Source organism: Lynx rufus, unplaced genomic scaffold, assembly GCF_022079265.1.
Source record: "Lynx rufus isolate CCGP_SWC_20201006 ecotype Redwood Valley unplaced genomic scaffold, mLynRuf1.p SCAF_5, whole genome shotgun sequence".
Lineage (NCBI taxonomy): Eukaryota > Metazoa > Chordata > Mammalia > Carnivora > Felidae > Lynx > Lynx rufus.
Genome location: NW_025814867.1, coordinates 113258956 through 113274840, shown reverse-complemented (window position 1 = coordinate 113274840; position 15885 = coordinate 113258956). Strand labels below are relative to the sequence as shown.

General features: G+C 37.1%; 1 protein-coding gene across 2 annotated transcripts in view; it reads left to right on the top strand.

Annotated features, from left to right (window-relative positions):
- Window positions 1-15885, top strand: part of EPHA6 (EPH receptor A6) — an 884276-nt gene that overhangs the window by 848464 nt on the left and 19927 nt on the right. For both annotated transcript variants that reach the window (XM_047099574.1, XM_047099573.1), the window contains one exon: window positions 6143-6292. In XM_047099574.1, the coding sequence (XP_046955530.1) occupies window positions 6143-6292 (150 nt within the window). The remainder of the gene's footprint in view (window positions 1-6142; window positions 6293-15885) is intronic.

Here is a 15885-nt window from a genome sequence, read left to right as displayed (position 1 = left end):
GGTTTGTATCTTAACCATTGTGTCACACCCCACAAAGAGAAGAGAAATACTCAGCAAAAGGCAAGAAATCCAGAAAGTATGATCAGGAAGATCCAGCCGTAGGCAGAAATCTGGCTGCCAACATTTAACCACAGAATTATACCCATGAAAGAATAAGATGAATGAGAGATGTCTCAGTTTTGGAAGGACACCGGTCATGCAGTGGCAGGAAGGTAGGCATAGACAGAACTCCCTGGACCAAGATAGACAGATTTCCTAAAACTGGACAAGGCATGTCTGAATCACAATGACTGAGTCAGAGCTTGTCTACCAACAATTTATGTGTTGCCTCTGGCTCCTAAAAGCTTTTGTTTGAGAAGCTCACCCTTGAGCCTAGCACTGCAGGCGGTGGGCTGGTGACTCCAGATGAGAGAACTGGGATGCTGACATGGGCTGCAGTTACCATGCAGGTCCAAAAAAAGAGACTTTTAAGTACCTAAATTAAGGAGACAAGTGTGTCCCGAGTGCCTACTATATGTTGGGTGCTTCGTGTGTACTATCTCATTTAATCTACTTCACAAATGTTATCTAGAAACCAAAATGTAAGTAGATCTCTCCTTTGTGACTACAGATGAATTCATTCCATTATAGCCTTCAGTCTTCAAGGAAGGACAAATATTATCCCCATATTTCAGAAAAAGATAAAGCTCCACACAACAGCAGAGTTGCCACAGGTCAGTAAACCTCAATGAAGGAGGGAAGTATACATCACTCCGTGAGGGTGTGGGATGTAGTTTTTAGAAATTTCACAATATAATGTAGCTGTACACAATATCATTTGTTGGTTGGGGAATACAAACTAGAAAGAGATGTTCAGAGATAGAGTCACTTCTCAAGATCAGTAATTCTTAAGAGAAAGGAGAATATCCCTCAAGTGAGGATTTTCTGTAAACTAGTGTGTGAGAGATCTTTCTGCAATTTGCTATGACTTCCCCGGGACACCATATTGAATTAAAGCAGAAGACCCCAGAGTGCCGATTCCTCCACCATTATTCCCCAAACCAGACCACCTTTGCCACAGATAATCCCACTGACAAGACATTTTAATGTAAAATGATCTTTCAGTAAACAAATTAATGCCCCTTTCATCTGACATCAGTAAGCATTCGCATAATGAGTTTTCCAAATAACCAGTGGTTGCTCATTAAGAGTATTTTATCCCATTAAAAGTAAAAAACAAAAAGGGAAAAAAGTCAGTGTCCTATTTTCATACCTTTCTAATATGTATTTTCATACTGTTACCTTCTTAAACTAAAAGTGATTAAGTTATTTAAACTCTTCCGTATGAGTTAGGATGATCACTGTGACCATTAATTATCGGCCTGGGATGTGACTCAAGAGTGTGTTTGTCTCCTGTACTGTGTGTCATCAGGCTATCTGTTTATGTGGACTAGGTACCAACTCATACGGCCTGTCTACTTACAATTTAACAGTAGCCAAGAAACTGTAGGCAAATCATTAAAACGCACTGTAATTTACGAGTTTATGATCATTAATTCAAATCCCCTCATTTTGCAGATCTGAAATATAAGACTCAGAGTTAAGACTTGCCCGAAGTCACACAATGGACTGTAGAAGAGTTTCATCTCACTTAGAATGTGCAGCCCATAAAGAGAAACACTTAAAATTGTTGTTGGAAATTTCTTAATCTGTAAGCATTGTATATATGTTTTAATTCTGACACTCATTGAAGTGTGGGTACTACAGAGATAGATTAAGAAAATTAAAAAAAAAAAAACATCTGCAGGCTGTCTATTCTAACCATTTGCCTTTAAGATAACCATCAAATCCAGTGAATGAGAAATGGAGAGAGTCTTAAGTATTCTTGTTTCTCAGTAGAAGTTTTCTATTTGGTTTCAGTATTAAGCCTTTGTAACCTCACTATATTTCAATTGATTGTCTCCTCCACTGAAGATTAGAGGATTGGGTTCTAAACCTCAGATGTTAAATACAGTTATAATGCAATTCCTCTCAGGAGGTATGGGGTTTACAGGTATACAAGGTTACTGGTTGCCTCTTCAGCACTTTTCCTGCTATAACCCCTCTTTAGACACTAAGCTCTGAATATGACTTTTAAAGCAGAGAAAAGGTTTGCTAACAACCCTTTCCATAGTGAACCAGATCCGGTTTGCTTACTTCTTGTTTCTCCTTTGTTCCCTAAGTGATTAAGCTTGCTGGATAAGGCAGGTACTAGGAAATAAGAAGTCTTTTGAGTTACATTCAATCATTTTGATTAGCATCACCGGTAACTTTTTTCCCCCTCATAAACATATGGTAAAGCAATATGTAATGTTCCAATGATTGTGATTTCAAATCTAAAGTACTATTTGTTCATTCCTGAAACCTGAAACAAACATCTGGTGGTTAATGCTTTGAGAAAAAAGTAACATAGTGCATTACCTCTATGATTCAAGATCATGGGCAAAAATAAGTAGCTGGGATTAAACCACAAATGTTTGTTGGTCCACTCAATTTAAAAAAAAAAAAAAGGTGGAGGGGGAGAACTAAGCTTCTGTGTGTCCTCTAAAGTAGGAAAGGGGATAGAGTCCATGTGCTACTCTTAAGGACCTCTTCCTTTCAGCTGTATCTTGCACTTAGAGATCAACTATATTCAGTCTGTATCCAGCCACTAGAAAAAAAAAAAGATCTGAATGCTTCCTTATCTCCATCCCATATATGCTCAGAATTACTGAAATTTGTGCATACTGTCAGGTTCATGTTACCATGTGTTTTTATTAATTAGAATTATATCTCCTACATTAAAACTTCTGTGATGATATTTCATCTTTCAGATTTATTCTAGCTCACACTTCCCATTTCAAGATGACATTTGGAATAGAATTTGAAATAAAGATTTGCTGTCCATTTTGCAATGTTGTTTATCTTAGATAAACATTTTTGGTTTTTCATAGGGGTAGTGTATTGGTCTGCTAGGGATGCCATAACAAAATACCAGGGGCTGGATGGCTCAAGCAACAAAAACTTATTTTTCACAGTTCTGGAGGCTGGACATCCAAAATCTAAGTGTTGGCAGGTGTGGCTTCTCCTGAGGTCTCTCTCCTTGACTTGTAGATGGACAAATTCTTGCTGTGTCCTCCGATGGCCTTTCCCCTGTGCCTGCACACATCTGGCATCTCTTCATCTTCTTGTAAGGACAGCAATCATACTGAAGTAGGGCCCGCCCTTACGACCTCATTGAACTTTGATTACCTCTTAACAGGCCTTATCACCAAATACAGTCACATTGGGGTTTAGGGCTTCAAAATGTGAATTTGAGGAAACACAATTCAGTTCATAACAGATAGCAATGCTATTAATCAAGCATTCTGTAATATCTTCTCCTTGAGGAAAAAAAACCAAACTCTTAGGAAAGGAATAAAGTTATCATTTATATGTGATATCAGCTTATGCAAAATATAAATTTATATGTGATTCACTTACATGAGATGTCATTTATAAGTTAATGCACCTAGGGGTGTCTGGGTGGCTCAGTTGGTTGGGCATCCTACTTCAGCTCAGGTCATGATCTTACAGTTTGTGGGTTTGAGCTTCACATTGGGCTCTATGCTGATAGCTCAGATCCTAGAGCCTGCTTCAGATTCTGTGTCTCCCTCTCTCTCTGACCCTCCCCAGCTCATACTCTGTCTCTTTCTGTTTCAAATATAAATAAACATTAAAAATAATAATAGTAAGTGAATGCACCTAAAATAACCATTAACTACTTTTTTTTATTGGCCTGTCTTAATAGAACTCACAAAGATTTAGTAGGGCCAGCAGATTTCTATGTATTTTTTGCCAGAAAGACAAAGAAAGATCCAGAATGAGAAATGTCAAATGAGACTGCTGCTCTTGCATCTGTTCTGAAGTTAGCTCTACAGATTTGGTCTTTATTCTCTGGAAATGTGGCTTCATATTCGAAACAAGCCTGAGCCTGACTTAAGTGGCTTTGAAATTCAGAGCCATGAGACCCAGGGACTTTAGCCACAAACATGCCATAAAACAAAGGCTGCTGGAGTGCTGGTGCACAAATACAAGTCAGAGTGTCCTTGGTCCCCTCATGAAGAACAGACCGCAAGGTGTTTTTTTCAGAATACTATTTTATGTGTTGGATCATTTACAGTACTTCCATTTCTGAATTTTTTTTTAATGTTCTGTGGTAGGGTTGCACAGTTTAGTAAATAAATATATAGGATACCCAGTCCAATTTGAATTGCAGATAAACCATGATTTTTTTTTTTTTTAGTATAAATGTCTCATGAAATACTTGGACATAGTTACACACACACACACACACACACACACACAATGTATTCCTTTATGGGGACATGCTTAGACTAAGAAAAGAAGAAAGAAAAAGTATTTGTTATTTATCTGATACCCAGATGTAACGGTGGGGCCTGTATTTTATCTGGCAACTCTACTTTGGGTTTAGAAATGAATCCTCCTCTTAAAACTCGCTTCCTCTGCCCATCACCCTCTTCAACTACTGTCACCAACTTTGTAAATTTAATTTCCTGGCCTTCATTTGGAAAGGCCAGTAAGTGTGAACACCGAAGGTTTCAGGCTCTGGCTTCCTTCCGTTATACTACTATGATATATGCTTGCAGATGTTCAGTGTTACAACACTAAAATTAGTTTGGTCCAACTTTTTCCCCATGCTGAAGTATTTACATCTTTATATTGATACCCCCTAATACTACTATGATAACATTGGTAGACATTATGTATTTAATAATGTTGAGAGGAATCTCTAAATCTCTAAACCCTGGGCTCAGTCTGCTCACCTGTAAAATCAGGGGATTGAATTCAAGGTATTATCCCCAAGGTTCCTTCAACATTTCCTTGCTACAGGTCTTTAAAATGAGGATTCCGTTAATGCTCTCATTTGCCTTGTAAACCTAATTATTCCCCTCTCGGATGAATCTCTTTTCGAGTAAGTGCTTAGATTACTAAAAAAAAAAAAAAAAAAAAAAAAGTAGTGTTTAGATTACTCGATTCATGGCTTCACCTTTAAAAATGTTCGACCTAACTTCCTCAAGGGCCAATGAATGCACCCACTATTGCCTCCCACCCCCACTCACCCTAACATCAGACTCTGAACGCAGTGGGGGATCAGATGATGTGATCCTGAAAATGCTGATAATGATGAAACAATTCCATCGAGGTGCGTTCTGACTTAAAAATCTATGTTGCCAGCAGAAGCCATCTCCGCGGTCTGGGCGCAGCTCGTTCTCTTCCGCCATCTAGTGGCGTCAAGGGCGCCCTCCTCCGCTCAGCTTGCTGTTCCGCGCTGCAAAGATTTCAGATTGTAACTCAAACGGATGAATTGTTTTATTCTTGTCATTACAGTAAAAAGGGATTTATAGAGTGTTTCGAGAGATAAAATGTAATAAATGTTGATAAAAAAATAAGTATAACACATTAGTAGACTTTAATACCTGAACAATATAGATTAAATTCATGCAATTTTATCTCTTTAACATGTTCAAATGTTAACTTGAACACCGAAGAACAAGAATATAAACTAGCCTAAAGTATCATAAAGAAAGATTATCCTTCTCAGGTGCTCTTGTATGATGTTAAAGGATTTCTTAATTTGAAGCAAATATAATCATAGATAAAAAGGAAAGAGAAAGTTCTGATAAACATTGAATTACAGAGAATGTCTCCGTTCTGTACTTAACTGTTTATCTTCAATTAAGTTAGAACGTATTATCATTATTATTTATACATGTAATACAGTGTTTAATGAATGCTGAACGATATTTGGTGTTAACGTTCTATAATCCAGAACTTTCTTCAAATGGCATGATAGTGAGTTTAATTGTGTGAATCTAAAGTGAAAATAAATTTCTCTAATGAATGAAATAAAGTATTTCTGAAGTGTGACTTATTTCCCATTAAAGTTGTTTTCACTGAATAATTATTATAGGAAAGAGATTTCTGACATTTAACATTATTCTGGTTCTCTTACTTTTATTTAAAATGCCAATGCTATCATGCAGTATTTAGATCTTTCTAACAAAATCTATTTAATTGGACTGCCACTTGGTTTTTTAATATACTTGTGAGCCAGCTGAGAAATCTCCAATTTGTTTTCCAGGGTGGGAAAATTCCGATAAGGTGGACAGCCCCAGAAGCTATTGCCTATAGAAAGTTCTCCTCGGCAAGTGACGCATGGAGCTATGGCATTGTCATGTGGGAGGTCATGTCCTACGGAGAGAGACCTTATTGGGAAATGTCTAATCAAGATGTAAGTGCCCCAATAGTTAAACTTATTTTTTAAGTATAAACACATTAGCCCTGAGGAGCAAATATGCTTTTGCCCTCAGATTAGCCTTTATCTTCCTGAGAGCTGTTCAGGGTCTGTGGCTGAGTTTGAGAAGCTAAGTAACTTTTCACTCTGAGCTGTCCTGGGTGTCATAGGGACCAGCTGATGGGCTTTGTCATGTGAGTACCTGGTCCACATCTTACATCTGAGACTTCTACACTCATTGCTTTAATGCAGTATGACTGTGCTAATGCAACTGTCTTGATCTACAAGTAACAAAAAACAAAGAATAATGTTTACCTTTCCTTTCTCCCTTAAGGCAGTGCAATGTGCCACTGTAAAGAGGAAATTAATTTAAACTAGATATTTTAGAAGAAAAAGAGCCAATTCTTTCAGGCAGAGTATTATCAATATGACATTTGATATTGTTCTTTTGAGATATGTGACCCTTTATGCAATTTCTTTTGTTTCTATTTGACCTATAAAGATTACCTGGATGACTAATAATATTATACAACAGGAGAGTTCTCTGTGACCTCCTAAGAGATAAAAACAGTAATCAGAGAATGTAAGTACTCTGACAATGCAAATAAGTGTACTGCCAGAACTGAAAATATATGTTAATTTCACACTTTTCCATCTCAAAACTTGGACTTTGTCCACTCACTTGCCAAAGTATCTAATGGTTTCTGAAACAATACTAATGGAAAATCACCTCTAATGTGACCCTGAATGTTCACAGGTTTAAAAAAAGAGGAAAAAAAAGACCATGTAACTGTAGAAAATCTCTAAACACACTCAGAGTAAAACAGTTTTCACATCTCTTTTGTTTTTTCTAGTCAATTGCTTGGGCAGTCCCTCCATACATCAGACCCCATTACTCCATCCCAACCTCAAGTTGTCCAAGTATCTAAAGGACTCACCCAGCAACAAAGAAAGTTTTAATACCAGGAATAGAGAAAACTTGGTTTTGATTAGCTCACCATGGCTATTATTTCTACCTGCCATAGAGTGTTACTTTTGAAGCTGAGTCCTGCTCAGTCCTATGGGGGCCTACCAACTCTGTGAAGAATGCCAGGTCTAGAAACCTACATGGCAGCAGGTTGGAGGTCATACACACTGTTCAGTCATTGTCCTCCAAAGCACATCATGAAAAGAGCCCATGTGACTAGGTCCTGCAGAACATCTGCCCTGAGGTATAGAGTGTGCCATAACAAGCAACATCTGCTCTACTCCCAAAACTTAGACTTTGGGATCCAGGCCAGGCTAGAGTCTACTATTCTTCTGGGAATTTTATTCAAAGGATGTCATTGCTCTTCTCTGCTGCTGGACCTTGTTTGGGGCAACTTGTGACCTCCTTCCCAGTTCTTCTTAAAATTGAATATCAAGGACACCTGGGTGTCTCAGTCAGTTAAGAGTCTGACTTCAGCTCAGGTCATGATCTCCCAGTTCATGAGTTTGAGCCCTACGTCAGGCTGTCTGCTGTCAGCATAGAGCCTGCTTTGGATCCTCTGTCTCCGTCTCTCTCTGCCCTTCCCCTGCTTGTTCTCTCTCTCTCTTTCAAAATAAATAAATAAACTTTAAAAAAAAATGAATCTCAGAAGCAGAAATTTGCCCCCTATGATCCCCAAAGGAAATCATTTTTTTAACCTGTTATCCAAGGTAATGGAAGCCCTGGATTCAGTCACCATAGTTCCTACTCTACTCTAAGCCCAAAATAATGCTTGCCTACTTGTCCTACTTTCTCATGACTAAAATAGGCCATTCAAACAAATCTCTAGAATAAAAAAATCCTTTCCCGATGAATTACAGTCTTCACTGAAAGAAGAGCCCTCACTTCAAGTACCCTCTTTCATTAGTACCCCATTTAACCCTTAACCAGTCCCCCTAGCATGCTTCAAACAAAAACTGCCGAACTGATAGGGCTCCAAACATTACAAATAATGTATTCTCACTGGTAAAAAGTTCTTGAGCATTCACAGCTGACATACGTATATTTGTTTGCACATTATGTACCAGTAATATATTCATTTATTCATTTAAAAACATTTATTGGGTGCTTTCTTTGTTCTAGGAACTAGAAATAGAACAGGGAACAAATGTTATACCTGGAAGGGACCAAAAAGATTATCTAGTCCAACCCAAGTCCAACTTGCTTATGAAACTGAGGCATACAGAAGCAACATGATTTCCTTAGAATCCTATAGTAAGTGACTTAATGGTAATATTAGAACACATGCTCATAAACTTCTAGAATAAGTCATGGGCAAGGAAAAGAGAAGAAGAAATAACTGCTTCTTTTCTTGGTGGTTTGGTTTACAGTCCAAAGAGCTCCCCATGTAGGGCTGGTGATGTCTTGCTTCATGGAACTTACATTCCAGCAGAAGGGAGATACACTGTAAACAAAGTAAATAAATAAAAGATATAGTATCTAACATGATAACCACTGTTTCTGGGGAAAAACATGAAAAGAGGATAAAAAATTCTAGGGCACTGATTTTGAATACAACATGTATATTGCCACATACATTCATAGAAGTCATTTCTATGTGGTCATAAAAGTCATAATTAGCCATTCTTATTAAATATTTATAAATAATCTTTATTATATCAGATGAGATAAATAAACATCAAGAGAAGTTCCATTATTTTTCCTGCCCCCTGGGTTATCATCTAACGGCTGAAGTGCACTGTGCCACCAATTTAGTAACCACATCTATTATGTAGACCATAATTTAACCATGAAAGTCACTTAATTTTCAAAGTGCCTCAGCTTCATGACCAATAAATATAATAAAAAGACTGGGTTAGATTGTTAATATCCCTTTCAGCAATAATAAGTTATGATTTTCATAATCTCTGAAGAAATTATCATACTTGTCTCAGCAAAAGAATGATTCCAATTGTTCTTTTCTGAGGTTTCGGACATTCCTGAAACTCTGTGGGGTGCCAAGAATGAGATAGGACTTCCACAGAACAGAGTAGATATAAATTTAAGATACCATACCACAAAACAGATTTTTTAGGAGAGTAGCCTCTGAGGGGAAAATGTCCAAATAAGTAATTTCCAACATAGACTACCATGTAAACCGTTCTTAATTGTTGCCCAGAGAGTTCCAAACTCTGTTGTCAACCCTTCCCTTCCTGGAGCTTGCCCAATAGCTTGCCCAGCCATTCTGGCCATGTGTATTGATTACCTGTGGCCAAGATGACCATTTAGAGAATGATTCTGTCTATTAAACCTCATTTGGCCACAAAGAGTATATCTGGAACCAGGAGAAGCTGCTGCAGCCAGTAATAGACTCCTGACATTAAGGCCATTCTCCTTTGTTCACGATTGCCAATGCCCAGAGCACAAGGCTGAACCTGAATGTTCCCTTCACCCAGAGCTTGGCTGCTTTTTGAGGACCAGATAGGAACTAAGCAGGCAATTTTCAAAGTCTTTGAGTGGCTACAAAAGAGTATTCAAGCAAGAATCTAAAAATAGGAGGAGAACAAGAAGTTGTGGGTGGGGGAAGGATTCAAACTCTTGAGGTCCTCAGATCAATACAAGACCAGGGGAAAGCGGTAAGAGCTAAAATCCTTTATGTATCTTGTGACTATTTTTTGATGCTGCTGTAAAGATTTGAAATTCTGTTTAGCGTAACATATTGGAAGTCAGCATATCTGTGACAGATCCTATAACCAGGATTTCTGTTTGGAAGCAGAAATAGCTTAATCAAAACTTCCCCACCTGCTCCTCTCCAAATACTGGTTGGTTATTCTCTATTTGTTCTGCATTTCTCATTTGTTTGGTCAAAGTATAGTCTTATGTTTGCCAAGGTGCATTTTAAATAAAGAAAGTAATATTTTAGACAATAAAAATCCAACTATGTTCTGTTTGAATATTTTATGTTTTTACTACATTTTGGTTAGTTTAACTAAGCTATGGGCTTAGTTAAATACGGAATGTTAACATGTTTTATGATTTTAAATGAGTTTAGGAAATTTCAGATCATTTTTATAAAATAGTCCCTCTATTCTGTAGACCCTGGCAAATTTTATTACAATGAGCAATTCTGAGTTTGTAGAATCTGTTTTACTGAATAATATAATGAGTTTCCCAAAGGTCAGTGGTACTGTACATTAGGGAAAGGAACTGAGAAAAAACAGAGTATACAAGATTAGTCCATAAAAGGCCTAACAAACATTACAGCAGGTGCCATCTGCTTAGCTATTCAGTAGTTACTTATTAAACATGTGCCAGTCACTGGGCCCAGGTGTGCATGTGGTATGGGGATGGAGAACTAGAAAACCCAGTTCCTGCTCTCAAGGAAGCCACTATGTAGATGAGGAAGTGAAGTTCTGACATTTGTAAATCTCAGCCCTGTCCCCAAATAGAATGTGCGTTCCTCAAGTGTAGTCATTATACTGCCTTCTTTTTTACTAGAAACAACACTGTGTGAATGGAACGGTTTTCTTTTTTTTAATATACCAAAAAAGTATGCATACTCTATTTTTTCAGCGTTCTTTTGATTTTAAATGACAAAAACTCAACCCAAACTAACTTAAGTAAAAAAAAAAAATTTTTTTTTTCATTCATGAGACTAAGAAGGTTTAATGGTGCTGAATCCCAAGAACCGTGCAGGATTTTTAATGCTTCCCTAGGTCAACGGACCTCATTTTCTCCTACCGCAAAGGTCCTCTTTCTTGTATTCTTTACACTCTGGGGCTCAGGACTCCTCAGCAGAATGAAACATTTTTCCTCTGTGAAAATTCATACACCAATCCCAGAGACGACTCTGGTTGGCTCTGTCAGGGTCCTGCCCAAACCTGAGCCAAAACCATGCCAAGGAAATTGATGCTGTGATTGGCCAAGCTAGCTTTATGTACCAGCCTGTGCCTTTAGAGGTGGGTGGAGCACTGTGATTGGAAATTTCCACATAATCGCACCCAGTGAGAGAGGAGGTCCCCAAAGGAAAGTAGTTGTACCTCCAGAGATAGACTGTTTTGTCCTTTTTGGTATACATAGTTTTCAAAAGCAACTTTGTTTATTGTAGTATCAAAGGGCACTAAAACATTAACATTGTGCATCATTGTATTCTAGTGAGGAAGCTGGTATATTGGCAAGATCATGAGAGCTTTGGAGCAAGGTTCTTCAACCTCAGAACTGTTGACATATTGACTATTGGGCTGAGTAGTTGTTTGTTGTGGGGACTGCCTTGTGCACTGTAGGATGTTTTGCAGTGTCCTCAGCCTCTACTCACCAGGTGTCAGTACCATCTTCCCAGACATGATAACCAAAAATGTCTCCAGTCAGAGATGGGGCACACAAATCACAGCCAGTGAAGAATCACTGTTTTAGTCTGGAAAGATCTGGGTTCAAATCCAAGCTCCACAGTTCACTGGCTGTGTTATCTTAGGAAAGTGGTTTAAGCTTTTTGAGATACTGTCTGTAACAGTATTCAGAATACTCAACTGCAGGATTCAAAAGAATTAGAGATAATGTCTGTAAAACACCAGGTACATAGAAGGTATTTAATTAATCAAATGTAATAAACATAGCTTGCATTTCTGAGAAAGTATTTTAGATTATGGCTCATTTAATCTTGAAAATAACTATCTAAAATAAATCCTATTATTACTCCCATTTCTAGGTGAGATAACTAAAGCTTTCAAGAAAGTTTAAGTAACCTACCCAAGGTTACTAGCATTGGTAGAATTGAAGTTCAAGCCCCCTGCTTACTCCAAAGTGCATGGGTTTGTTTGTTTTTTTTATGTTTATTTATTTATTTTGAGAGGGAGAGCATGTACACAAGCAAGCAGGGGAGGGGCAGAGAGAGGGAAAGAGAGAATCCCAAGCATGTTCCATGCTGTCAGCACAGAGCCCAACACAGGGCTCAATCTCATGAACTGTGAGGTGGTGACCTGAGCTGAAATCAAGTTGGACACCCAACTGACTGAGCCACCAAGTTGCCCCCAAGCTATACTGTGCAAGTCTAATTTTCAAAGAAATCTCTATACCACAGAAGTTCTACATAACGAAATCAAAGCATCTTTAATTATGTATGCCACTGTCATACAAGAAGTGTTTTCATTGTTTTCTGTTAGCAAAAGAATGCAGATTGACTCACTGTTGTTTGGAATTATAAATCTTTTCTGCAGTGTTCTGGGTTTTGATATTAAAAATTTATGAAATGTACCATTTTTATAACATTTCTCAAAAATATATACAGCAGTAGCTTAAAATCAAATTCTAATGATGGACAAATTTAGCCTACTAGCAGAAACGTGTCACAGGTACATTGAAGGTGCACAGCTCCTTACTGTTTTCTAGCTTTTTTTTATGATACTGCTGGATAATTTTTATGTTATTTTCATTCAAGTTCAAAATAATTGTTGTTTATTATACAGTGGAAGTACAATGTAATGCTAGGAGCTATGCAGGTTCCGAAGATGACAGACACCAAGGGCACTGCAGTTCTCCCAACACTTACACTGTGTAATGTGCTTAACAGAAGAAAATGGAAGCAAAACATGAACAGCAGGAAACATTAAATAACCAAATCCCCACAGAGCTAATATGTAGGGAGGAGAACTAATGCCACATAAATGAGAGGCTACTTGGCTCAAACTAATGATCTGAACACAAGACCAGAGTCTTGGGTCAGGTTTGGTTTTGTTTTTAGTTTTTCCCTTGACATAATGCCGTGCAAAAAAAAAAAAAAAAAGTCTCCTTGAAGCAATTTGAAACCCTAATGTCTCCTGGGTATGGTATCATTTAGGCATATGCTACTAAGCTAGTTTCCCAAAAAGATAACCAGTATCAGGGATCATCTCATTTGAAAGCTTACAAGGAAACATAACGCTGTCTCAGTGTTTCTGTGGGGTTTTATTCCCTTCAGTTTTCAAAAGTTTTTACGTAATAATGAGTTTTGCTTTAGATTGCTTTCGGAAACTTACCTGAAGAAACAAAATTGGAGTTTATCTTCAGGGTTTTCCTTTTATAGGTGATATGGTTGAAAAGAACCTTTGACCTTGTCTGAATTGATTCCTTTTTTCAAAATTTATGAAGGAAGAAAATAACCTTTTACCATATTTCTTGTTTGTCCTCATAATTCTATAACCTTTTCAATTATAAATCAGTGTTTCAGCCAAGAATGGTGGATGTGTAGAATCCACTTACCTAGAAATGCAGTATGGTTTTATGAGTCGGAGAGTCCAGTCATTTCCAATTTTTGTCTCTGATTAGATTTTCCAAACTCTTCTTTATTACGTAATAGTTCTTGTGTAATGATCTGTGTAAAATACAGGAAATTGCTAAAAGCCCATTCCCATTATTTCAACTTTTCCATATTACCGAGGGAATTTTTGCCTTTCTTTGAATATGTACTCTACCAAGGCAATTGTGAAATGGCCTTCCTTTTCTCAATTTTTCAATAATTCCTTCTATTGGTACATAGAAAATAGCAACATTTTAATTAAATTCATACTAATTACACTAGCATAATGCATGTCTGCTACAGAGGCAAGAGTAATAGGGGATATTATGAAAGGCAATTAATCACCATTGTAAATAATTCAAATGGTAAAGTTCTAAGTAGAGGAAACCAATAACTAATATACTACTACCTCGGTGTAATTTCCAAGGGAAACTTTTTTAACCAAACAACCACAAAGCTGAAGAATGTATACATGCCAGTAATGTTTTCATAAAAAATTAATTATATCTTCAATATATTTATATATTGAAATATATTTACAATCTTTAGCTCTTACAAATTTTATTCCATCTTTTGCTGTCTTTGGAGCATTTACAAAGAGGACATTTTAAAATCTCCCTTTTCTTTGTACTCATAAACTATTTTTCCATAGCTTCTTAGTCTTAGTTTATCAGGACAGACTCTGGCGCTGTCCAGATTTTTGTCTCCCTGCATTTGCATTTGGAATTCTGTGGGAAACAGACCATCCAATGAAGGCCAAATCTAGACATAGAGTTATAAAAACTCAAGATGCAGAGATGTTACCAAAGGTCCTGCAGATTAAGACTGCAATTTCAGTGACTCTAGAAACAGCTTTTTTAGCTAAAAGGTACTCTTGCAAGTACTAAATCCAGTTCTCTTCTCTTCCTTAATGAGGAGACAGAGACTGCCCAACTACTGAGTTTGTTAGTGACAGTTTCGGACTTTGATGCAGTACAAGTGACACCTTCACTAATGCTCTTTCCATGACTTACTCACTGAAGCAGTGTTACATATAAAGTGTTAGTTATCTGTCTTAACAAGCATGACTTTCTACTGTTAGGGGTAAAAGCTTTTCCAGATGACAAGTCTTACCATCAACAACCTTTCACCTTGGAAAGTCCTACGGTTCATATCGTTCCTCATTTTGTCCACTCATTCAACAGTCCAAAATGTGGTAACCTACTGAGGACAAACACTCTATACATTTTATATGTCCTTGACATTCTATGGTGAGTTCCAAAAAGTGAGATTTGAGACCTGCCTTAAGTGTAGACTTTTAAGAAACTTTTCATCTTAAAGTTAAAATGAGGAAATCTTCAGTTTCCACACCCTAATGATCTACAAACTACAAATGAACCTCTGAAAAAAAATTGTTTCTGCCTGTACCTTATTCATTCCCCACTCTACCCCCCTTTTTTCTTACTGTACCCTGAATTTAATTTGGGTCTTGACTGCCTTTCACTGAATTTTAAATCCTAGATGTTGAAAAATATTGAATAACAAAATAAGTATAAGATTATAAATGTTATTTTCTTATGACCACTTCTTTCCTTCTTTTTTTTTTCTCTCCCATGTAGATGCAACCTTTATATTGCATATTAGGAAAATAGATTACCGGTGTTTTCAGTATTATTGTATTACAAGGCCAAATATCCTAATATGTATAAGTAATCATTATCACAAAAAGTGAGTGTATACTGGAACCCTTTGCTTCACCTTCCCCCTTTTACCTGAAATTATAGGTTTTCCACAAAGCAATGATGAATATTTAGAGGGAAGATAAAAATAAAACCACTTCACATTCCATTTACTAGTATACATTTCAGTAGACTAAAATTTTGAGACAGTTTCTTTTAAAAGAAAGTATGAATAACTAAATTCAGTGTGCTTCTTTTTGGAGATACTCAGCAGTTTTATAACACAAAATGTGATTCCCTGCATAGCCCGAGCGGTCCTTGTTCAATGGTATTGTTCAGGGATGTCTCAGCATCTTCATATTGACTGTCTACTTCTTGTTTGCCTGGTTTAATAAAAGGTGCACCTTTTCCTGCTTTGATTCAGAAACTGTCAACACAATTGGAAAACTCATCAGATTCAGCAAGAACAGAACAGTCTGCTACGTGCCCCAACTGAGCCTTATGTTGATTCTAGGCTGCTAAAAATTGCAGTGTCGATGACAAGGAACCAGTACGGTCTGTTTAGAATAACCGGCCAGGTTTTAGATAATAAATTCTGACAGAATCTAATTCCTTCTACCTCTGCATGGAAATTATTACTGCAGTCATTTTCATATTTTTTCACTTTATTTTAATTTTCTTCTTGCATTTTTAAATAAGGGTTTAACCTTGTATA